Genomic DNA, 25,609 nt, shown 5'->3' on the forward strand with positions numbered 1-25,609 from the left:
ATAACCCACATTTTGAATAATTAAAAGTTAACAAGGATATTACTGGGGGAGATTATTATATAGTTATGAAATTAAAGTCTCTTTAGAAGTCAATGCTCCCCATCCTTTACTTTGATTTTAGATTTAAATCTTTTACCAAAATTGGTGGTGCTGGCTAAATTTTATTCTTGTTACATGTGATTTACAAGTCAGAAGGCAAAGAAGCCTTCCCTGATGTAAAGTATGTAAAATGTCTTTTCCAGAAGTGCTTAGATCTCTGAATAATTCATGCTCTTGGATTTTAAGGCCTATAAAATATTCACACTGTGAGTGCCTAGAAACCAGGTTTATAGCAACCCAAGAAGAAAAGCTATTCTTTAGACTCCTTTGGCAAGGTTGGAATCAGGAGCAATCACCATCATCATTGCAGACCTCATTGGACCGCTTTCTTCTGTTTCCAGATGATCACATTGTTCCTCTAAATTGCATCCATTTCTCTCCTATCTTGTTCTCGCTTTCTTCACTACAGGCAGCGGAACAATAACTTTCTCTTTATGAAATCTGAAATGACAGAAATACTGTGAAAGTCTCTGATGATGCGCAGCAGTTCAGCATGATGGTCTTGTAAGCAGATTTGGGGGCCAGATCTAAACTTCAGTGGAGACCCTGGCTTGCCTCCTGGCTAGCTGCGTGACCTCGGGCAAGTTAACCAATTCTCTAAACCTTTTCACCAGTGTGAGGTAATAATAGCAACTGCCTTAGAGCGTTTGTGAGGATTGAAGAGAATAGTCCATGAATAGGGTTCTTCTGAGCCTGGAATGGAGTGGTCTGTGAAGAGCATTGCACCTATACACATCCTGTAACTAACAGTTAGTAGTCCTGATCAGGGTGGGGAAGACATAGACTTCATGTTTGTTTCATTCGACTCAGCTTGTTTTGCTCTGGCTGTGTAGACTTAATTAGCACCTTGAATGACAAGTGTATTTTGTTAATCTCCTGATTTTTTGGCAATAGATTTTTTAATGATACAAATTATAATTTAATTTAACAAAATGTTAATTGATTTCTCTGCTGGTTTGTAAATCCCCTGATGATGAGGGCTAAGTTTTATTCATCTTTATTTTCCCCACTGTGCCTTGCTTGTAGGAGGTGTTCTGTAAATATTCAGTACATGCTCTGGAGGAGTTTTGTGCCGATTAAATACCATTGCATCCGTAGGTCTGCTGTAGTGCGTGCACACAGTAGTTCAGGGAAAAAAGGACACGAGTCAGAGATGAACATTGAATCAGTCCTCAGTCCTCCTCCACATCTTCTCCCTGAGATACCTTAACTGCCCCATGACTTCAGTTGCCACTTAATTACTGTGAGCCTCTAATCTGTACATCTGTCTTAAACCACTCTTTCAGTTTCTGTACATCTGTCCATGTGATCTCTACCTGAATGTCCTTTAGTCCTATCAAATACATTATGCTCAGATTCCTCTCCCCCTTTCTTCCTTTCGTGTTTTGGCTAATGGTGTCTCACCATCCGTCGGGCCCCCAGCCACAATCTTAGCTTCTCCTTGCCTATTGATGATGCCACTTTAGTAGTCCTCAAATAAAAACCCTTTCTTTAGCCCGCACCAGTATGGCTTCGGTATGCATCCTTCTTCTCTCCCTGTCTAGAGTGAGGGCCACCTTCTTTTCACATTTCTCTTCAGTCTCTCTCGTCCACACTGTTGCTGCCAGCATTATCTTTCTAAATTCACAGAGATGATCTTGTCATTTCCCTGTTTACAAGCTCATAATTTGGCACATTTTATTCCTTCTTTTTCATCTGCCAAACTTTTATTCATGCTTCAAAACGCAGTTAAGTTTGTTCTTTATCTGTCGAACTTTCCTCAGCTCTTCCTGGCAAGTACTGTCCTGTAATATTTGTTTCATATTTCTCTTATAGCACTTCTGCATTATAGCTCATAGTGTATGTCTATTGCAGGACCTATTGTAATGCAGTTATTTGTTCTGAGACTGTTTTCTGTATCGATTGCCTTAATCGTTTTTGTACATTCAGTACCTAATGCTAGCGGCGAAATGGAAGAACAAATAGGTGGTAGTGTAAAAATTTGGTTAGCGGAAAAATTTCTGAATTAGATGTTATTTGGGACTTTGATGCATATGGAAATTTCTCAGACCATGTCTGTATGTTGAAGTGTCTAGTTGTTTTCTCCTCTTCCTTTTGCAAGTGTCCTTGGGTTTCCTAAGCTGAGTTTTTGGAAATGAAATTTTGACAGTTGAATCACTTAAAATGCCCTCTGACCAGGACTTGTATTTCCTTTTATAAAGAGTTACCACTCTTAGTATTAGGAATAATTGCTGTCTAATATATTGCAAGACTTATGGGTCAGACCAGTAATCCATTAGTTCAGTTCACTAATCTTGTTGTTTTGTTGTTGTTGTTGTTGTTTTAGTTTTATTTATTTATTTTTGAGAGAGAGAGGGAGAGTGAGTGTGAGCAGGGAAGGGGCAGAGAAAGAGGGAGAGAGAATTCCACACGGGCTTTTGCTAGCCTGACGCTGGGGCTTGAACTCACAAAGAGTGAGATGCTTAACAAACTGAGCCACTCAGGCACCCCAGATCTTTTCTTTTTGTTTACTTGGTACTGGGGTCAGTTTTGTGGGAGAACATACCAATAATTTCCTTGACCTCAAAAGTCTTAAGTGTATTAAAAACAGTTACAGACATAATACATTGTATAAGAGGCTTCTCAACAGGCAAGAAGAATCAGCACTTCATTGTGTTAATTATAATAACTTTTTAACATTTTATTTATTTTTGAGAAAAAGAGACAGAGTACGAGCGGGGGAAGGGCAGAGAGAGAGGCAGACACAGAATCCGAAGCAGGCTCCAGGCTCTGAGCTGTCAGCACAGCTCGAACCCGCGAACCACGAGATCATGACATGAGCCAAAGTTGGATGCCTAACCAACTGAGCCACCCAGGCACCCCTAATTATAATAACTTGTTAATGTTTATTTATTTTTGAGAGAGAGAGACTCTCTTCCCATTTGAGAGTGTTCATTCTTAATATACTAGTCCTTTCCCCTCACTTTCCTACACGTTTCCCAGAGTGACTGGGCTCTTGGTGCCTCAGCTCCTTTTCTCCTCAAACTCTTTCTTTTGGTTTCCTGTTATGACTCAGTGAAACCCAAATCCAGGGAAACCGTTAATCTGCAGTGTGATCTGGCCCTTACCTGTCACTCTTCAAGCTTATTCCAAGCCACTTTGCTCCACTAACTTTACTGTGTCCTGATTCTCTTTGGTACCAGATAATTCTTCCTTGCAGGCCCCACAGAGACGTAGGGACTTTTGTATATAATTGTCCCTCTCCCTGCTCTATCCCTTTTGTTTCTCCTTAATCTAAGTAACTTTACTCAGCTTTTAAATTTTCATATGTTTTAAGATCTTAGCAAGGATTACCTCTTCATAGAGACTTTCCCTGATGACCCTTTCCAAAATAAGTCTCCCCTTTATTCTCTATTAGGATCCTGCGCATTTCCTCCATAGTAATTATTTGTATTACTTTGTTCGATGTTCCTCTTGTCCTGACCCTCCAATTTAAGCCCCAGATGGGAGGAGATCATGACAGTTCAGAAACCATTGTATGCAAATAGCTATATATTTTCTGCTTATAGAACTATTTATAATTAGATTAATATATGGGAAATGAATTTGATAGTAGGGAATACGACTTGTTTTAATTTCAGACATTGTCTTAAATTCATGATGACCTTCCCTATTAACCAGTTAACGTTTAATGTTTGATAACAATTCGTTACCATATTTGCATTAATAGCGATAAAATGCAAGACTTCAGTGTAGCTAAAGTGTATCTGAATGATAAACTTCTGAAAACATTTTGTGGGTAAAATTTACATACTGTAAAATACACACATCTTAAAGTGTACACTTCAATGACTTTTGATAAATGTATGTACCTGTATAACCACTATCCCAATTACGATCTAGTACATTTCTGGGGCACCTAGGTGGCTCAGTCAGTTAAGGGTCCGACTTCGGCTCAGGTCATGATCTCGCGGGTCGTGAGTTTGAGCCCCACATCAGGCTCTGTGCTGACAGCTCAGAGCCTGGAGCCTGCTTTGGAGTCTGTCTCCCTCTCTTTCTGTCCCATCCCAGCTCGTACTCTGTCTCTCAAAAATGAATAAACGTTAAAAAAAAAAAAAGATATGGAACATTTCTATCACTCCCAGAAAACTCCCTTGCAGTCAGTCCTCACCCCCTATAGGCAAGCACTGTTCTGATTTCTTGGACTAGTGATTAATTTTGCCTTTTCTTAAGCTACATTTAAATGGAATCATACAGTATACACTATTTTATGTCTGCTGACTTTCACTTAAATCGTGTCTTTGAGGGTTTGTTTGTTTTTTCTGTTGGTTGTATGTTCATTCTTTTTCATTGCGGAACAGTATTCCATTGTATGGATTGCTCATAACTTGTTTATCCATCCTTTTGTTGGTGAACATTTCGGCTGTTTCAGTTTGGGGCTATTGTGAATAAAACCGTTAAAAACCTCCTTCTGTAAGTCTTTCTTATGTGTGGATAATGTGTTTTTACTTCCCTTGGCCAATACTTGGGAATGGAATTGCTGGGTTATAGGGAGGTTTTTTATTTTTATTTTTTTAAATGTTTTTGTTTTTTGTTTTTTGTTTTGTTTTGTTTTGTTTTTTAATTTTTAAGACAGAGAGAGACAGAGCATGAGCGGGGAGGGGCAGAGAGAGAGGGAGACATAGAATTCGAAGCAGGCTCCAGGCTCTGAGCTGTCAGCACAGAGCCTGATGCAGAGCTCAAACTCACAAACTGTGAGATCATGACCTGAGCTGAAGTCGGACGCTTAAGCAACTGAGCCACCCGGGTGCCCCTAGGGAGGTTTATTTTTAACTTGATAAGAAACCTTCACCAGAAATGTATGGGATCTCCAGTTGCTCTACAACCTTACCAACATTTAGTATTGCCAGTCGTTTAAATTTTAGCTATCCTGGTGGATGTGAGATGTTATGTCATTAATTTGCATTAATTCATTAATTTTAAGTCTTTTTTCCCATTTCAAGTTTATTCAAGTCTTTTGCGTACTTTTTATTGCCTATATTTTATCTTTTTATTTCTGGTGTTTAATTCCTTCTGTATTATAGATACAAGTTCCTTGCCAGATATTTGTTTTGCAAATATTGCTTCCCAGCTTGTGTTTCCAGTGTTTGGACCTCCTATAATATATTACTTGTACTTATTTTTCAGAATAACTGGATCTATTACTTTAATTTTAGAGGTATTTCACCTGAATCCATATTTAAGCATATTTTTTGAAAATATAACCCACGTACTGTTTAGATACAAGTTCATCTTTATGAAATGCTATATAGACAATGTTATAATTTTTGCTTCACATAATTATCTTTTAGGTCAAAGAAGAAAAGATAGTCTTTTGTATTTACCTACATATAGATCATTTCTGGTATTCTTCATTGCTCCCTGTAGATCTGAGATTCATCTGATGTCATTTCCCTTCAGCCTGAAGAATTTCCTTTAGCACTATTTTTAGTGCAGATCTGGTGATGAATTATGTTTTTGTTTACCTGAAAATATTTTTATTTTATCCTCATTTTTATAAAAAAGCTTTATTGAAATATACATATGATAACATTCTGCTAGTTTAAGTGTACAATTCAGTTATTTTTAGTATATTTACAGAGTTGTGTAGTCATCACCATAGTTTTATTTCCTTAAGTTTTTATTTAAGTCCCAGTTAGTTGACATACAGTGTAATGTTAATTTCAAGTGTATAATTTAGTGATTCAAGACTTCCATACAACACCCAGTTCTCATCACAGGTGCCCTCCTTAATCCCCATCACCCATTTCCCCCATCCCCCTACCAGCCTCCCCTTTGGTAACTACCAGTTTATTCTCTGTAGTTAAGAGTCTGTTTCTTGGTCTGCCTCTCTCTTCCCTTCCCCTACCAACTTCTGACCACAGTCTAATTTTAGAACCTTGTGCCCATTAGCAATGACTCCCTATTCCACTCCCCCCACTGTCACTAGGCAACCACAAATTTACTTCCTGTCTATAAATTTGCTTCATCTGGACATTTCATAGACGTGGAATTATACAATATGTGGCCTTATGTCTTTTACTTAGCATAATGTTTTTGAGGTTCCTTCATGTTGTAGCACTTATCAGTGCTTCGTTCCTTCTTATTGCTGAATTTGTATCCAGTGTATGATACTGCCACGTTTATGTGTGTATCCATCAGCTGATGCATGTTGGATTGCTACTTCTTGGCTATTTTTTTTTCAAGTTTATTTATTTTGAGAGAGAGAGAGAGAGAGAGAGAGGGAGGGTGGGTGGGTGTGGGTGCACATGAGTAGGGATGGAGCAGAGAAAGAAGGAGAGAGACTCTTAAGCAAGCTCCACACTGAGCGTGGAGCCCAACACAGGACTTGATCTCACAACAGTGAGATCATCACCTGAGCTGAAATAAAGAAACCGACTGAGTCACCCACGCACCCCCAAGTATTCCTTTTATTTCTGATTTTCAGCAGTTTGATCGTGATGTTTTCCGTGTTTAAACTCCTTGGAGTTTGCTGAGCTTTCTGGATTTATAAGTTAATATTTTTCACCAAATTTGGGAAGTTCTCAGCCATTATTTCTTCAAATATTCTTGTCTTCCTCGTTCTGTCTTTTTCTGGGACCCCATTAAACATATATTGGGTCCACTACTAGTGTTCCTCAGTTCATTGAGGCTCTGTTCATTGTTTTCCCCTCAGTTTAGAAAAAAAAAATCCATGTTCTTTAGGTTGGATAATTTCTTTTGATCTTTCTTCAAGTTTACCACCTTTTTTTTTTTTTCTGTCTCTAATCTATTAAGCCCATTTAGTGAATTTAAATTTTCAACTATTAAAATGTTCAGTTCTAGAATTTACATTAAAAAGTATCTCTTTCTCCACTGAGATCTCCATCAGTTTAGTTATTTACACCATGCTCCTTTAAGTCTTTGAATGTGTTTATATCGGCAGCTTTAAAGTCTTTGTCTGATGGGGTGCCTGGGTGGCCCAGTCGCTTAAGCATCCAACTCTTGTTTTCAGCTCAGGTCCTGATCTCACAGTTGTGAGACTGAGCCCCACATTGGGCTCTGCGCTAAGCATGGAGCCTAATTAAGACGCTTTTCCTTCTCCCTCCACCCTTCCCCTCCTCTCAAAATAAATAAAGTAAAACATTAAAAAAAAAAAAAAGTCCTTGTCTGCTAATTTCAATACCTGAGTCATTTTGGGGTCTATTTCTATTCATTGCTTTTTTTTTTTTTCCTTCTTGAAAACAGATCACATTTTTCCTGGCTTGTGTGACTGTCTAGTAATTTTTTTTTAAACTACATATTGGACATTGTGGATGATACATTATAGACCCTCTCAATTCAGTTATCTTTATCTGGAGTGTCACTTTTTGTTCTGTTGGGCAGTTAAAATACTGGCTGATCACCCTGAAATTGCAGACACTTGGTTTTACACTTAGAGAGTAATCCCAAAGTGTTTACTCATCTCTAATTTGGTGGAACTCAAACTCTAAAATACCATGCGGGGGGGGGGGGGGGGCGGAGCATGGAAACTCTCTGTTTAGTTCTTTTTTTTTTTTTTTTTTTAACATTTTATTTATTTTTCAGACAGGGAGAGACAGAGCATGAACAAGGGAGGGTCAGAGAGAGGGCGACACAAAATCTGAAACAGGCTCCAGGCTCTGAGCTGTCAGCACAGAGCTCGACGCGGGGCTCGAACTCACGGACTGTGAGATCATGACCTGAGCCGAAGTCGGCCGCTTAACCGACTGAGCCACCCAGGTGCCCCTCTGTTTAGTTCTTTTAGCCTTACAGCTATTTTTTTCTGCTGAGTTTCTTGGAGTTTCCTTCATGCATGTGCTGTTTGGGGATTAGCCAGGTATTTAAAGAAAGTTTATATTAAAGTGTTTGGGGCTTCTTCCTGTGACTTGCCCCTTTCTAAGATTTCCTCTTTCAGTTCCCAGCTGCTCTAATAATCCTAAACTCCATCCTCTGATCCCTCAAGCCAAAAAGACTGTGGCATTTTTTGCTCAGGTTTTAGCCATGACGTACCACAGAGATCGCTGGGGTGGGAGTGGGGGGACTAGGGGTTCTTCAGGGGGAAAAGCTGCATAAAAGTGGATCTTACCATGTTTTCTTTCCTGGGTTAAATTGCCTCCAGTTTCTGCCCGCTTTTCAGCACTCTTCAGTACTTTCAAATAGTTGTGGGTTTTTTCCCCTGTCTTTTTGGAATTTAAGGTGTTCCTGGATCACCTCATCTAAACGTACTCTTTTTTTTTTTTCAACGTTTATTTATTTTTGGGACAGAGAGAGACAGAGCATGAACGGGGGAGGGGCAGAGAGAGAGGGAGACACAGAATCGGAAACAGGCTCCAGGCTCCGAGCCATCAGCCCAGAGCCCGACGCGGGGCTCGAACTCACGGACCGCGAGATCGTGACCTGGCTGAAGTCGGACGCTTAACCGACTGCGCCACCCAGGCGCCCCTAAACGTACTCTTCTTGAAAATTCTCACAACATGTTGTATGTACCCTTATAGTTCTTTATGCACATGATTTGTCTCCTTCCAGTTATCGATTGCTGCATTCTTGACAACTCCAAAACTTAGTAGTTTAAAGTAGCCATTTTATTCTGCTTATGGTTTCTGTGGGTCAGGAATTGACAAAGGGCAGAGCCAGGATGGTGTGTCTGCACCATATACCTGGGGCTTCGTAAAGCGTAAAGTCTGGGAGTAATGCAGTAGCTGGAACATGAGTCACCCAGAAGTGGCTGCTGACACACCTGGCAGTCGATGCCAGCTGGTGTCTGGGAGCTGTGGGCCTGAATCCCTATACACGCTCTCCTCACAGCATCGTGACCTTGGACCCTTTACATGGCAACTCAGAACTCTGGTGTTAGTGTTCTAGAAAATGAGCTACAAACTGCACTCGCTGCCTTTTATTATCTACTCCTAGAAGCTGTATGGCAGAAGCGACCCAGTATCACTTCCTCTACTCTGTTGGTCCACCCGTTTTTATTGGTGGCCCAAACTCAAGGGGAGGGACATAGATTCACTTCTCAGTGAAGTGGAAGCGTCAGAGAACTTGGCAGACGTGTTTCAAAACCATCGGACTCATTTCGTAAATAGTAGGCTCCCCCTTGTGTCCCAACACAGTCCTCCGTACATGACCATAGGTATTCATTGAAGTATTTAATTTTTTTTTTGTAACCGTAGGTTTGGACAGAAAGCAAATTTGTGTTCAAAGCTTTAAGAAAGGAAAAGATATTTCACTACGTAAAAACATTTTCTTCGATTGATTTTTTTTTTTTTTTTGTCTTTTTATTTGTAGAATACAGAGTTTAATGAAAAATCCATGCTTACGGGGTGAACATGGCAGGCTTCCTAGATAACTTCCGTTGGCCAGAATGTGAATGTATTGACTGGAGTGAGAGAAGAAATGCCGTGGCTTCTGTGGTGGCGGGTGTACTGGTAAGTGAAAAAGCGTGGTTGGTGACATTTCTGCTTCATTTTTTGCCCTGAAAATTAATGTCGCTTCCTTTGGGCCCTGAATACCCTTTCAGAACTATTGATTTCACTATTATTTTGTATCAATAATTAATTCGAGTTCTAGATATTACTGAACAAAACATGGTAGGCCCTGGGTTCATTTGATTTTATAAATTTGTTAAACTTGGTACCTTTTCTTCAAGTGATAATACAATTATTGTAGGCAGTAGCATTTTTAAGTTAATGATACAAGATGTATACGTCCTTTAAGCTCGTCAGGCTCGGAGAATTTGATAACCAAATAGTGTCGTGACTCACTGAGATTCAGGATGTGTAGACAGCAGTAAGGACCTGGGGCCGAGCCAGAAGCCCTGCAGTGCTCTAGGGAGGGGGCACCAGCTCTTTGTCCCCAGCTGCAGCACCGAGGGAGAGTGAGAGGAAGAAATTTGTGGAAGAAACTCTTGGCCAATTTTCTTCCAACAGTTTTTCTTTTTCAAATTAAAAAAAATTTTTTTTAAGGTTTATTTATTTTTGAGAGAGAGAGAGAGAGAGAGAGAGAGAGAGAGAGAGGGAGGGCGAGCACGAGCAGGGGAAGGGCAGAGAGAGAGGGGGACACAGAATCCAAAGCAGGCTCCAGGCTCCGAGCTGTCAGCACAGAGCCCGACGCGGGGCTCGAACCCACGAACCGTGAGATCGTGACCCGAGCCGAAGTCGGACGCTTAACCGACTGAGCCACCCAGGTGCCCCTCAACTTTTTATTATAAAAAACATCGAGCATGTACGGTAAACAAGAATAGGGAGAATAGTAAAAGAGCCCTGCTCAACCCACGTACTTAACCATCCAGCTTCAAAGACTATCCCCACCGGTCTTGCTTCAGCGTTCCATCAATCACGCCCTGCCCTCGCCGAATTTCTGAAGCAAATTTCAGTATCGACTACATTTTTTAAAATTTATCTCTTCCAGTATACGGTTCTACACCTGAAGTCCAATAGAAAAAAAATAATAATAACCCAGAGCAGGAAGTAAAGATAACTGTGATGCTTCTAAGTCTTTTCTTGCACTTTATGGTCGTGTTCCCTGCAAGTAATTTGTCTGTGGAATTCTTTAGCAACTTCTCTAAGTCTTTTCAGCGTAGCTTACATAGAAACATCACATTTGACCTACTCCTTCCTGTTCAGTCAGTTACACAGTATTTAATGAGATTACATGATTGGTTAAAACGATAGAGGCTTAAATAGTTCTGGAGACATGATAACTGACCCTTGGTAAGCAACAGCTCATTTGTGGAAGCAAAAGAGCGCGGGCATATTAAAAAGGAATGCTTTCTAGAGAGAATGAGACATGTCAGGTAATGAGGATCTGGTTAGCTAGAGGTTAGTTAAGAGAGCTTCCACGCACAGAATTATGGGGGATGAAAGAAGCGGATAATTCGTCCCATGTAACAATTTTTTGCTTTATCTTGCACTGAGAGAACTTCAGAATCTTGCACAGATTTGATTAGGTAACTTCACCTCATATGCTACCAAGAGTAAGTAAACAAGTGATTCTTATTTTTTCTACTTCAACATCCAGAGCTCAATCTAGAAATATTGTATGGTCTGTAGGAATACAGGAATGTTAAAGAGCAAGTATCATGCCAAGCCAAAGGATTAGCGTTAGTCTAATGCCTTGGACTCTTTTGCAAGTTTTTTACAGGTTGGTGGATAATGATTGACGCTGCTGTGGTGTACCCGAAGCCAGAGCAGTTGAACCACGCCTTTCACACATGTGGCGTGTTTTCCACATTGGCTTTCTTCATGTAAGTATGAAGGTAATTCTCAATTCAAGATCATTTTCCTAAAAACATTTTTTCCTTATAGTTTACTGCTATCTGGGATAACCTTTTAATTTAATCGATGGCGACTAATCCATCTTTAACATAAAGATATATATTTTTTCCCCATTGTATTAAGATTTTTTTGTCAAGAATGAGTGTTGGATTTAATCACTATCATTTTAGCACCCATAAAGGTTATAGCGTGATTTTTCTCCTTATAATGTTGTTAAACTGGTCAATTAGTACTTATCAGTACCAAGAATATTTTTTATATTTGAGTATATGAATATCAGGGTGCTTCTTTTTTTTTTTTTTTTTTTTCCAACTTTTATTTATTTTTGGGACAGAGAGAGACAGAGCATGAACGGGGGAGGGGCAGAGAGAGAGGGAGACACAGAATCGGAAACAGGCTCCAGGCTCTGAGACATGAGCCCAGAGCCTGACACGGGGCTCGAACTCACAGACCGCGAGATCGTGACCTGGCTGAAGTCGGACGCTTAACCGACTGCGCCACCCAGGCGCCCCTGGGTGCTTCTTATAGTCAGTGGTATCTTATAATTACAGTTGACAATCTTTTTTTTCTTGGTGGTGAAAAAAAATAATCGTGCATCTTAAAAGATGAGTGGCATCTTAGATGTAATAAAAAATGTTACATTTCTAGATTTTTTCATAGTGGATCATTCTTGGATATTGTAACACACGCAACTTTTAACATGGAGTATAATTTTTTTTTAATATGTTGCTTACCTGTGTTTGCCAGTAGCTGGGGGAAGGGCAGGATTGGCCTCCAATGAGACTGCTCTATGGCTTTTCTTTTTTATTAAATCATTTGTGGGTTTATCTGTTAAATCTCACTTCGTGAAAGAGTTTGGAAACTTTCCATGGATGTCTTTTATTAATTTTAAAAACTATGTTAAGATTATATAATTTCCTTATACTGTGGGGAGTTATAAAAGTTAAATTGCTGAAGATGGAAATACTTACATCCGGTAAAGATGCTAAGAAAAGGCTACATTTCTACTATAAACACACCTTACTCTAACAAAAATGTCAAGAGAAGCTGAATAAAGTGGGCCTACTAATTACAGATAGACCAAATGTCTGAGTTTGAGAAATGGTTCAGAGAACATCACTTGACTTTTAGCACAGAAACTCAACTCTTGATTATAATGAGAACCTTAAACTGTAACTCACACTGAGTCATTCGTGTATAAATTAAAATAGTCAAAGAAATCAGAAAATTGGCCCCTCTTTCGTAATCTCTGGAGACAAATGATAGTAATCTCTAAAAATTAAGTCTGCCTTCTGGGTGTAGTTTAGGTAAATACGAGGCATGTAACATTTCTCTCCGCTAGGATATTCATGAAGTTAAAAGATATGTTCAGTTATTCAGGTAGTGACTTTAAGTAGGAAATGTTTCTCTTCTAAATGAATGTAAATATCTGTGAATATACTAGCAGCATGAAAGCTTATTAGGTGATTTTGTGTTGTTCCAGGATAAATGCTGTGTCCAATGCTCAGGTGAGAGGTGACAGCTATGAAAGCGGCTGTTTAGGAAGAACAGGTAAAGGCCCTTCGAGTCGTTAATGTATGTTGGCAGAAGAGGGATTTATTAGCAGAAAAGAACAGTCTCTTTATATAGGACTAGTTATGATGATACAGAAGGTTTTTAAATGCACTTTGAAAAAAAGCTTGTGTTATTTAAATCCTTAACAAAGTTAAAGTTACTGCCAGAAGTACTATTTTAGTCATGTTTACTGAATAAATGTTCACACGAATAAAACGTTATTATTTAAAATCAATGGCTCTTGGATTCCAGGTTACTCTTCCTGGAAAGCTAATGATGGCTTGGGGGTTTAATTAATCAGTTAATCAATTTAGTCATATAATTACATAGAAGTTCACCTAGTTTAGTTTGCCAGGCTGTTAGTTTCTCTAGCCAGTAGAAAGGTAATGTTCCTTTTTTCTCTTTCCGGGTGTGGCTTAACCCCTTTCAGTTTTTTGTTTGTTTTTAAAATTGTCATTCAGTTAATTGTTACAGCAGGTGTATGCAAATATGTGACTGCCTTTGACGAGCACAATATACGTTAGGTTAACAGTATTTCCAGTGTTATGCATTCTTAGGACGGAGCTGCAGAAATGAGCGAAATCATAAAGCCTGTTCTTCATGCAGGTGCTCGTGTTTGGCTGTTCATTGGTTTCATGTTGATGTTTGGGTCACTTATTGCTTCCATGTGGATTCTTTTTGGTGCATATGTTACCCAAAGTAAGTATTTCTTCCTCCTTTATTTCATAGAGATTCACATAGGTCTTTTTTATTTTTTTAATTTATTTTTTTACATTTATTTATTGTTGAGAGACAGAGTGAGACAAAGCGTGAGTCGGGAAGGGGCAGAGCGACAAGGAGACACAGAATCCAAAGCAGGCTCCGGTCTCTGAGCAAGCAGTCAGCCCCGAGCCTGATGCGGGGCTCGAAACCACGAACTGTGAGATCATGACCTGAGTCGAAGTCGGACGCTCAACCGACTGAGCCACCCAGGCGCCCCCAGATATGTCTTTTAGGTTTGGCTTAGTCTGTTAACTCTACCTGGAGTAAAATTTAGTGTAACTATTCACTTAGCTTGAAGATATGACTGTGTGAAGATACAGAAGTTGTTGGGTAAAGTGCGAAACCTGTGCAGGTCCGCAGTCCCTTATACGCAATTCTAAAATCCACAGAGTGCTGAAAGTCAAGGCTTTTTATGACCTTGGCAGCAAAACCCGACCTAAGTTGACAGGGGGCTCCTTATGGTTTTATTCCATTGAATAAGTATTCAGATGTTTTCTTGTGGGAATGTGGTTCTATTTGATTGTGGATACTGGTCCAAACAGAGCCGGGGGCTGTGTGGTATTTATGCCCCATGTTACCATTCTTAAATGTGAAAAAATTTGAATTCCAAAACATACCTTGTCTCAAGTATTTCAGATAAGGGGTGTGAACCCCACTATCAGCCGCAATGTTTCAGTCATAGGTACAAGGGAGTGTTTTAGGGGCGAGCCTGAAAACCTGTGTGTGGTCTTCATGAAGAAACATTCATACTCGCTCCACCCAGGTGTTCTGTTTTCTGGCTACTTCTGGCACCACAGCTTTCCTTTAGGGTGGAGTTGAAAGGCAGGACCCAGTTTCAGCATGGGCTTCTAGAAGCATCAGAACACTGGCTCTCTCCCTTCACTCCAAAGACGAGAATCTGTTTCAGATAACACGTAACACTTAATGTATCTTCTGATCTTCTGATCCCTGTCCCTCTGGAATCTATTACTCTGCTGAACTATCACATCTCCTTGTTCTTACCCACAGCCAACCTTTTAATACTCTTGATAAGACCCCTTAAGTCTCATAGTTTGATCTTTGGAAATCTTTGTCTTTCACTTGGCACAAAATAAGTTAGTACAAGAGAATAGTGGTTAACTGATGTTTAAATAATACCACTCATGAAATATATCTAAAAGGTGTTATTTTAGTTAATTAAAAATACTAATGGAGTACGCAGTTCTAGTATGAATCTCATGTGAAGGAAAGCACTTTTTTAAAAACAGCTTTATTGAGGTATAATTTGCATATCAAGTAATTTACCCACTTAAAGTATATGTTTCAGTGTTTTTAGTATAGAATTGTGCTATCGTTACATAATTCAATTTTAGAACATTTTTATCACTCCAAAAAGAAGCCCCTCACCCATTAGCAGTCACTCCCCATTACCTTCTCCACCAGCCCTGCAACCACTCGTCTACTTTCTGTATTTGTAGATTTGCCTGTGTCATATAAATGGAATCATATAGGGAAGTGTGTTTTAAGTTCACTTTATTCCTGACTCTAAGTGATATCAGTGATTTCCTTGGAAAGTCTACTTAGTTACTTCAAGCAACAGGTGAAACTTGACAGTTTCTACTGTGAAGATATGCAAAAATCATAACTTCTGGAAGGTGTTTCAGGAAGTACTAAGTTTGTAAAGGTTGTGCCCTTGTTGATTGTATCTTAGTTTTTATTCTATTATTTTTTTAATGTTTATTTATTATTTTTGAGACAGAGAGACAGATCATGAGCCGGGGAGGGGCAGAGAGAGACACACACACACAGAATCTGAAGCAGGCTCTAGGCTCCGAGCTGTCAGCACAGAACCCGACGTGGGGCTCAAACTCTCGAACCACGGGATCATGACCTGAGCCGAAGTTGGATGCTTTAACTGACTGTCACCCAGGTGGCCCAATTCAGTCTTAATTTTTAAAGGACTAGTACACATTGAGGCGTGGCTCAGTCGGTTGGGTGTCCAACCTCGGCTCAGGTCATGATCTCACGGCTCGTGAGTTTGAGCCCCATGTCGGGCACTGTGCTGACAATTTGGAGCCTGCTTCAGATTCTGTGTCTCCCTTTCTCTGTCCTTCTCCCTCTCGTGCTCTGTTTCTCTCTCTCAATAATACATAAACATTTAAAAAATTTTTTAAAAGATAACTAGTGCACATTGAGAAATTTCTCAGTTATGGATCTTATCTTTCTATTTCTACGGCAGTGTGCATTATATGTACTTTTCTGTTTATAAACTGAATATGCTTTTACTTCAGAGAGCATTTCTAACCCATGTTTCAGATCTTTTGCCATACAGCTTTTCTTGAACTATTACTAATCATAATAGCTGCTAACATTTATATAGCACTTTCTGGGCCAGGCACTGTTCTAAGCACTATACATGGTCACACATTTCTCACACTCTGTGGGGTAGGTGCTGTTAAAATGCCCATTTTACAGATGAGGAAATTAAGGCATATCAAAGGTAACTAGTTTGCCCATGGTCATACATTTAGTCGCTGGTAGAGTCAGGATTCACATCCAGGGATCTGGCTCAGACTTGGAGCTCTTGACCATGCTGCTGTATTTTTTGCTATGATATTGAAAGCTAAAAATTGAAGGTTTTTCCATCAATTCTCATATTTTTAGTCAAGAGTTACAGTTTCATAAAAGTTAAAAATCCACAAAAGTTCAAGTAATTTCCACTTTTTTTTTCCTCTTCCTTTGAAGATAGTAGCTGTTTCCTCCAGAGGAGATCCAGTGAAAGAACAGAATGATGAATTATAATGTTTTTATATCTTTTTGTATATTTTTATAGCATTTTGTATCTGTCATATTTGCACAATAAAACTCCTGAATTCATGAAAGAAAATAAGTGTACAAGATCATCAAGAATTTAATGTGTATCTTTCTAGCATTTGGTATTTCTATAGTCTCCCACCTTATCCACAGGGGTCAGGTTCCAAGACCCCCTGAAACTGCGGATAAGACTGAACCCTGAATATACTATGATTTTCCTATATTTAAGTACCTATGATAAAATTTATAAATTAGACACAGTAAGAGATTAACCATAGTAACTAATAATAAAATGGAACAGTTATAACAGTATATTGTAACAGGTTATGTGAATGTAGTTTCTCTCTTAAAACCTCCTGTACTAGTCCCCCTTCTTGTTCTTGTGACAATGGGAGATGATAAAATGTCTATGTGACAAGATGAAAGGAGGGGAATGACATAGACATTGTGACCTAGTGTTAGGCGACTGTTGACCTGATGATAAGTCAGAGGGAGGACCATCTGCTTCTGGACGACAGCTGACCGTGAGAAGCAAACCCGCAGCTAGGGGAGAGCACGGTATTGACCTTGGAAAGTAAAGGGACGAGCTGCTGCTTCCCCAGCACTTGTGGTGAAGCTCAAACCATGGCAGTTACTTTGGGTGAAAGAGAAAACCTATTAAGTTCACGGTCCGTTATCCACAGTGAGAACAATCCTTTGTTTTGGGAGAATGAGATTGGCATTCTCCTACTTCAGTTTCATTATAGGTTTCTTGGAGTTGATGAATGAGAGCTGTATTTTATACTATACAGAGTACGTCATTATGAACGGCACAGATGCTTTGTTACTGCCATTCGCCTTTTGTAATCTAACCCGTTTTACTTTGAATGTGCAGATACGGATGTTTATCCAGGACTAGCTGTGTTTTTTCAAAATGCACTTATATTTTTTAGGTAAGTTGCCTAATTTCTTGATCACACCTAAAACATTGACAGAAATGTCACGTCATTTTAAGAGCAACATACAGAATGGAACACATATAATCCCTTGAATCAATTACAGTGTATAGAACTTTTAAAAGGTGACAATTCCACTGTTGTCTAAGGGCCTACATAAAACCACTTAATTGGGGTCCTGCTATGAGCAGAGAGCTCAGATAGATGATTTATGTATGTTGCTTTTGTAATTCCCACTTAAGTGTCTTAAATACTTAATACTTAACGGACCAGCTGGTGTTCCTGTTTTATGGATGAGGAAATAAGGCTCAGAGCTTACTGGACACCCAGCTAGTAATTGCAGAGCCGGGATTTGAACCCAGACTACTGCTTCCACAGCCTGTTAAAAAAAAAACACATCAAGAATCGTTATTAAAAAAAGAAAAACAGGGGCACCTAGGTGGCTCAGTCAAGCATCTTACTCCTGATTTTGGCTCAGGTCATGATCTCATGGTTCCTGAGATCGAGCCCTGTGTCAGGCTCTGCACTGGAGTTCTCTCTCTCCCTCTCTCTGCCCCTCCCCTCTCGTGCTTGCGTGCTCGCTCACCCTCTCAAAAGAAATAAACTTAGAAAAACAGCAAGAAATCAGAATTAATGCATATCATGCATGTCATATACTAAACCTGGTCAGGAGATTGGATTTTTTTAAATTAAGTTTTTAAAATAACTAAAAGTAAATATAAAAATAAAACAATATTAAAAGTATTTTTTAGGGGCACTCTTCTAAAAACAAACCCTAAAATGAAGCTCAGATCCTGTGCATTTCAGAACAAATGTCTCTTAAGGTAAGATAGGTATTTTAGGCATCATTTATAAATTTATCCCCCCCCACCACCTGCCAAAATCATGAAGATCTGAGCCTTGAAGGACTTTGTTTCTGTCACTGTTTTTAAGGAATCTGATTATGCTGTGCTGTGATGTAGTTTTCTTCGTATTTGTTCTGTTGGAGTTCATTGAGTTTCTTGGATCTGTGGGTTTCATGTTCATCAAATTTGCATTCAGCCATGGTTTCTTTAGAGATTTTTTTCTGTCCATCCCATTCTCCTTGGATTCCAGGCACGTGTATGTTGGGCTGCTCGAGTCGTCCCACACTCACTAATGCTTAGGGGTTTTTGTTTTTGTTTTCTTTCTGTGTTTCATTGGCATACTTTTTTTTTTTTTTTTAACGTTTTATTTATTTTTGAGACAGAGAGAGACACAGCATGAACGGGGGAGGGGCAGAGAGAGAGAGGGAGACACAGAATCGGAAGCAGGCTCCAGGCTCTGAGCCGTCAGCCCAGAGCCCGACACGGGGCTCGAACTCGCGGACCGCGAGATCGTGACCTGAGCTGAAGTCGGACGCTTAACCGACTGAGCCACCCAGGCGCCCCTCATTTGGCATACTTTCTGTTGTTACATCTTGAAGTTCACTCATCTCTTCTGCAGTGTCTACTCCTCCCATCCATCCAGTGGATCTTTCGTCTCAGACGTGTGTTTGTCGTCTCCATTAGGTTGATTTTCCAGATTTCTTCTTCACATGCTCATGCTCTCCTTCACTTCCTTTAACATATGAAGTATGTTTATATCTGTTTCTTTTTTTTAAATTTGTTTAATGTTTATTTTTCAGAGAGAGAGAGGCAGAGACAGAGGGAGACACAGAAACCAAAGCAGGCTCCAGGCTCTGAGCTGTCAGCACAGAGCCCGATGTGGGGCTCGAACTCACGAACCGTGAGATCATGACCTGAGCCGAAGTCGGACGCTCAACCCACTGAGCTGAGCCACCCAGGCGCCCCTGTTTATATCTTATTTCAATGGTCATCTCCTTGTGTCAGTTCTGAGTCTGTTCCTATTGATTATTTCTACTTTCTCTTCATTTTGGGTCTCTTTCCTCCTGTTTGCTTCTTCGCATACAGCTGGTGGGGGGCTGGATATTTTGGCATTCCTTTAAATATTTTTGAGCTTTGTCCTGGGTGCAGTTAGGTCACGTGGAAACAGTTTGACCCTTTGGAGTCTTGCTTTTGTAAGCTTTGGTGGGCAGAACGAGAGCAGCCCCAGTCTAGGATTGATTTGTCCCCTCACTAAGGCGATACATTTCGTGCTCCGTGTATCGTGAGGCTGTCCACTCTGCTTAGGAGATTGGAACGTCTTCCCAGCCCTGTGACAGCTCTGGGGGTTGTTCTTTCCCTTCTCTTGGGTCGTTTGCTCACGTTCGTCTACTGATCAGTACTCAGCAGAAGACTCCAGGTGGGCCTCCTGTGCCTCTCCCCAGCTCCCTGTCTCTTCAGCTGTCTGTGCTCTGCCTCACAAACTCCAGCTCTTTGACCTCCCTGAACTCTCAGCCCCATTTCCTCCGTTTAGGGAGATCGCCGTCCTCTGCTCTCTTACCGCGCTGTGGCCTGGACCTTCGTGATTTTGAAAGGTGTTTTGACAGTTTCTGCTCTCTTGTGCTGTGTTTCTTGGCACGTGACCAGCAACCTTCTGGGGATACAATTAAGTTTTCATGGAGACATCTCAAGGCAGTGTTTAGAGATCAAATTTAAATTCAGATTCAGCCCTTTGTGGCACATGAAAGGGCAGTTTCGGGCGAACAGAAACCTTGCCTGTGTAAAGGCCTGTGCTCATGCGGGCTGTGGCTACTGCATCAACTATGCATTCTGCTCAGAGCCTGGCAAGGTAACCAGCCAGCCGTGTGCTTCCTCTGTGCTGGGTCTTTCTTTCTTTCTTTCTTTCTTTCTTTCTTTCTTTCTTTCTTTCTTTCTTTCTCTCTCTCTCTCTCTCTCTCTCTCTCTCTCTCTCTCTTTCTTTCTTTCTTTCTTTCTTTAATTTACATCCAAATTAGTTAGCATCTAGTGCAACACTGATTTCAGGAGTAGATTCCTTAGTGCCCCTCCCCCATTTAGCCCATCCCCCCTCCCACACCCCCTCTGGTAACCCTCAGTTTGTTCTTCATATTTATGAGTCTCTTCTGTTTTGTCTGCCTCCCTGTTTTTATATTCTTTTTGTTACCCTTCCCTTAGGTTCATCTGTTTTGTCTCTTAAAGTCGTCATATGAGTGAAGTCCTATGATTTTTGTCTTTCTCTGACTGACTAGTTTCACTTAGCATAATACCCTCCAGTTCCATCCACAGAGTTGCAAATGGCAAGATTTCATTCTTTTTGATTGCTGAGTACATTTCTTTATCCATTCATCCCTCGATGGACATGTGGGCTCTTTCCATACTTGGCTATTGTTGATAGTGCTGCTATAAACATGGGGGTGCATGTGTCCCTTTGACACAGCACACCTGTATCCCGTGGATAAATACCTAGAAGTGCAATTGCTGGGTCATAGGGTAGTTCTATTTTTAGTTTTTTGAGGAACCTCCATACTGTTTCCCAGAGTGGCTGCACCAGCTTGCATTGCCACCAACAATGCAAAAGAGATCCTCTTTCTCCGCATCCTCGCCAACATCTGTTGCCTGAGTTGTTCATGTTAGCCATTCTGACAGGTGCGAGGTGGTATCTTATCGTGGTTTTGATTTGTATTTCCCTGATGATGAGTGACGTTGAGCGTTTTTTCATGTGTTGCTTGGCCATCTGAATGTCTTCCTTGGAGAAGTGTCTATTCGTGTCTTTTGCCCATTTCTTCACTGGATTATTTGTTTTTTGGGTGTTGAGTTTGATAAGTTCTTTATAGATTTTGGATACTAACGCTTTATCTGATGTGTCATTTGCAAATATCTTCTCCTGTTCTGTCGGTTGCCTTTTAGTTTTGCTGATAGTTTCCTTCGTTGTGCAGAAGCTTTTTATTTTGATGGGATCCCAGTAGTTCATGTTTGCTTTTGTTTCCCTTGCCTCCGGAGACGTGTTGAGTAAGAAGTTGCTGCGGCCAAGATCAAAGAGGTTTTTGCCTGCTTTCTCCTCGAGGATTTTTCTTGATGGCTTCCTGTCTTACATTTAGGTTTTTCATCCATTTTGAGTTTATTTTTATGTCTGGTATAAGAAAGTTATACCAGGTTCATTCTTCTGCATGTCGCTGTCCAGTTTTCCCATGTGCTGGGTCTTTCTAAGTGCCAGAGTACAGCTCTTACGTGGCTGGCTACCCTTCCTCTGCCTCCTTTTGCCGTTGGCCCTCCACCCACTGGCCACTAACTTTTGAGGTTTCTTAAGGCTCCATTCCACGCCTCTTGTCTTTCTAGGTGAGCTCCTTCATGCTCAGGACTCCAGTTATTGCGTATATTCCGATGAGTCACAGATGGCTGTCTCCACGCCTGAACCGTGTGTTCAGATTCCTACTCCTCCCCTCTTGGGTGGCTGACACTTCAAATCCAATACATCCATCGTGCCCACAACTCACCTTATAGTCCCAGAGTGTCCCCACTGTCTGCTCCTCTCCCTTTTTCCCCTGTACTTCGCTCAGGCCATTCCCACTCTTCGTTTAAATCTCAGCTCACTCTCCACTTTTTCAGGAAGACCTTGACCGCTCTGAAACGGTCAGCTCCTTATAATTCACTCTCTTGGTATCAGGTTCCTCGCCTTTACAGCATTTTTTTTTTTTTTTCTGTTGGAATTTGATTATCTCCCTCAGGCTCTCAGCTCTATTATTGCTTTGCCTTGCTTTGACTCATATGTTCCTGGCACTTAGCCAAGAGCCTGCTGCCTAGCCAGTCCTCAGGGTACAGTAATTATATGTTAAATGAACGAAGAATTACAGCATGGCCTGTTTCAGGATTCTTCAGTTACTGTAGCTCAGGTGTGGTAGAATCCTAGCAATATAAAGGGGCCCTAATGCCTGCTACTGTAAGAAATGCCTCTTTGCCTTACAAGTTTCCTATCTAATAACTTTCCATGTTTTAATAAAGTGTAATCAAGCTTCGCCATCAAAGTCAACAAACTACTGTACAAAACAAACACATTCAGACCCAGCATCATTGCAGTCTTTATTTTTATTTTTATTTTTTTTAAGTTGATTTATTTTGAGAGAGAGCGAGCATGCACATGCAAGTGGGAGAGAGGCAGAGAGAGGGAGAGGGAGAGAGAGAGAGAGAGAGAGAGAGAGAGAGAGAGAGAGAGAATCCCAAATAGGCTCCATGCCAAGCCTGGAACTCAAGGTGGGGCTTGATCCCACGACCCTCAGGTCATGACCTGAGCTGAAATCAGCAGTCAGACGCTTGAACTACTGAGCGACGCAGGCACCCCTGCAGTCTTTATTTTTAGAAATTGATAACAGAGGAACGAGTGAGGTACCTGTCAAAGCATATTTAGAAAATGAATCCACTGTTGCTCATTCCCTGTGTTTTTTCCTCATGATTTATTTTAATATCTTTCTAGCACTCTGATCTACAAATTTGGAAGAACTGAAGAGCTGTGGACCTGAGAGCCCTTCTTAGATCAGATTTCCTTTGGTTCTGTTCTATTTGTAGATAAGTTTTTCTCTCTCAACATAATTTACACATTGCCAAATGGGATAGACTGTATATTACATATTACATGTTTTGTTTCTCTACACTTTTATGCTCTGAATTTTGAAATAGTTTTATGAAATTTCTGTCTTTTTTTTTAATCACTGAATAGATTGTTAATATGTACATAATATAAAACTATATAGCTGGGATGGTATCAGTTTTTTTTTTTTTTTTAATCCCTGAAGACTTAGACCTTGACCTAGTCACTGAGCCAACGTTGTATCGTCATGTCATCTTAGAGTTAACTGTTTTGTTTCAGTATCTTGAATTTCTGAAGACGTGCAGAAAATACAGCTCCATGTATCTGAAATAAGCACTGAACCGTTCAAAAGGGTATTTCAGCAAGTTGTAAGTTATTTTGGCTTAAAAATGAGATTTTTTTTTTTTAAAGGAAAAATGTTTGTTCTTCTGTATTAAAGAAGTGGACTTTTATATGAAGATTTTTTAAATGCCTGAAGGACTAGTTTGAAATCCTCTTTCAAAAAACAATGCCTGTAACATGACTTTATCTGAGAAAGGATAATACATGATCAGACGAGCTCAGTGTCGTACGGCCGATGGGAAAAGGCCGTAAGGGAGCCCAGCGACATGCTTCTTGTAAAAACAGCTCCAGTGATCTAATGGGGTTCTCTCTTGGCAGGCTGTTATTATCCGACATTACAAAATTCAGCATCAAGCGTGACCCAACTGCAGTTTAAAAGCATGAACCATATCACAAAAACCGGAATCATTCGTCTCAAGATAAAGCATTTCTTCCCAAAGAGAATGATTACGACCTAGTGAAAAATTAGGCCTTTCCTCCACTTAGTTACCGACTGCAAGGGTCTCTTTGCGCTAGCTCTCAACTCTTCCTGCAAAATGTATCTTTAACCTCAAAGTCCACGTTCCAGTCGAAGCCTCCTTTTGCGGAGTTTGAAATGCTGCTTTTGCACCGCGGGTGTTCCTCTGAGGGATGTCAAAGGGATAGCTGGGTCTTAATTGCTTTTTTGCTTTTCTTTGTTAATACAGGCTTTGTGTGGCACTTTTCTTCCTCCAGAGGGATTTTATAGCACCTTTTGTTGTAAGACAGAATAATAGTAACGGTATTAATATCAGCTCCTAACGTAAGCCTTATTTTGTTTAACCTCCCTCCTCTCTGAGAGGGCTGGCCTGTGCACAGAGTATGAAGCGGTTGTGGAATGCTGTGCCTTTGTCTAGATACCTTCTTGTTTAGTTATTTCCTCCTGTGTTGCTGTCTTTTCCTCCAAATGTCAGTAAACTTTGTCTTGCTTCCGACAAATTGTAAGACTATTTGTTTCCACCCTCTTGTAACTTGTAGCAATAAATACTACTTCTCACCCATTCCAATCTTGTTAAATCAGTTGGAGAAAACGAACCATAAAAATTGGCTTGTTCCTTTTCCAGTTATTCAAGTGGATCCAGTCAAAGAAGCCGTTTCTCTTTAGAACATAAAGAGAAATACGTGATACTCATTGTTTGTAAAATGCTAGCGTGAAGGCTAACGAACAGCATGCTGGAAAATCACTGGAAAACAGTGGCAGTTTTATTTTTTTAATGTTGATTTATTTTTGAGAGAGAGAGTGCGAGCAGGGGAGGAGCAGAGAGAGAGGGAGACCCAGAATCCGAAGCAGGCTCCAGGCTCTGAGCTGTCAGCACAGAGCCCGACGTGGGGCTCAAACCCACACGCCGAGAGATCATGACCTGAGCCGAAGCTGGACGCTCAACTGACTGAGCCACCTAGGCGCTCCTGTTTTCTTTATTCTTGATTCTGCCATGAAGTTGTTTTGTAGTTGTGAGCAAATCATTTAATTTTCCTCTATTTGTTTACTCACTTTAAAAAAAAGGGTGGGATGATAATGTTAGTATCCGCTCTTACAGATATTGTGAGTTAGAAAAGGTAGAGTCCTTCAAAATCATTTAAAAATACATGCGACTCTCTTAATACAAAGCTCTCCCTGGGGCTACCCAGGTGGCTCAGTGGGTTAAGTGTCTGACTCTTGATTTCAGCTCCGGTCATGATCTCATAGTTCGGTGAGATCCAGCCTGTGTTGGGCTGAGTGTGGGGCCTGCTTGGGATTCTCCCTTTACCCTTCCCATGCCCATGCTCTCTCTCTTTTCTCTCTCTTTCTCCCAAACATAAAAAATTAAAAAACCTATCAAACAGGTTCAATGGCTGTTGAATCTGAATCTTTTTGGTGTTTGTGTATAGACCAGTGTTACCAGAACATTCTATCTTATTACACTGTTTCTAAGATCCTTATATTCCTTTTGTTGTTGCCACTGATGAAAAAATAGAGGCTAAATTCTTCCATTATGTACATTTCAACATGTATCAACATAATGAAGTAGCAGGTTTGAAGACTGAAAGATTGATGTTATCAAGCCACGTAACATTGGCTGCTTGAGCAAGAACCCCACCCAGGGGTTTGACATGGATGCATTGAACTCAGGTTCTCAACATTTTTCCATGATGGAGGGGTTTTCAATCAGAACGCCAACTCAGGAGCATGTTTTTTCATCGTTCCATTTTAGATTCAATTCATGAAATACTGTCTTCTGCCAGTCTTATGAAGTTATCCCAATTTTTCCTGTTCTCTCTTGTCATCACACTCTCATTTGGATTCCGTTTAAAGCTTATTAAAGTTTGGGGCTACTTTCAGACCATCTCAAGTAACACCCTGTTAAATCCTAAGGGAGAAACATGCTAATTTTA

At 40.4% G+C, this 25,609-nt stretch overlaps 1 protein-coding gene across 5 annotated transcripts in view; it reads left to right on the forward strand.

The window, feature by feature from the left end:
- The window catches only part of TMEM50B (transmembrane protein 50B), a 35,338-nt gene extending 11,101 nt beyond the window's left edge, over window positions 1-24,237 (forward strand). For 3 of the 5 annotated variants that reach the window (XM_045501499.1, XM_045501502.1, XM_045501501.1), the window contains exons 2-7: window positions 9,403-9,542; window positions 11,247-11,359; window positions 12,874-12,941; window positions 13,551-13,643; window positions 17,374-17,431; window positions 22,763-24,237. In XM_045501499.1, coding sequence (XP_045357455.1) covers window positions 9,444-9,542; window positions 11,247-11,359; window positions 12,874-12,941; window positions 13,551-13,643; window positions 17,374-17,431; window positions 22,763-22,808 — 477 coding nt within the window. In that variant the 5' untranslated portion in view covers window positions 9,403-9,443 and the 3' untranslated portion in view covers window positions 22,809-24,237. Of the gene's footprint in view, window positions 1-508; window positions 680-9,402; window positions 9,543-11,246; window positions 11,360-12,873; window positions 12,942-13,550; window positions 13,644-16,430; window positions 16,586-17,373; window positions 17,432-22,762 lie in introns of those variants that run through there. The other 2 variants (XM_045501500.1, XM_045501503.1) reach the window with 2 other exon arrangements.
- The last annotated feature ends 1,372 nt before the right edge of the window (window positions 24,238-25,609 follow it).

The sequence above is a fragment of the Leopardus geoffroyi genome, chromosome C2 (assembly GCF_018350155.1).
Source record: "Leopardus geoffroyi isolate Oge1 chromosome C2, O.geoffroyi_Oge1_pat1.0, whole genome shotgun sequence".
Classification (NCBI taxonomy): domain Eukaryota; kingdom Metazoa; phylum Chordata; class Mammalia; order Carnivora; family Felidae; genus Leopardus; species Leopardus geoffroyi.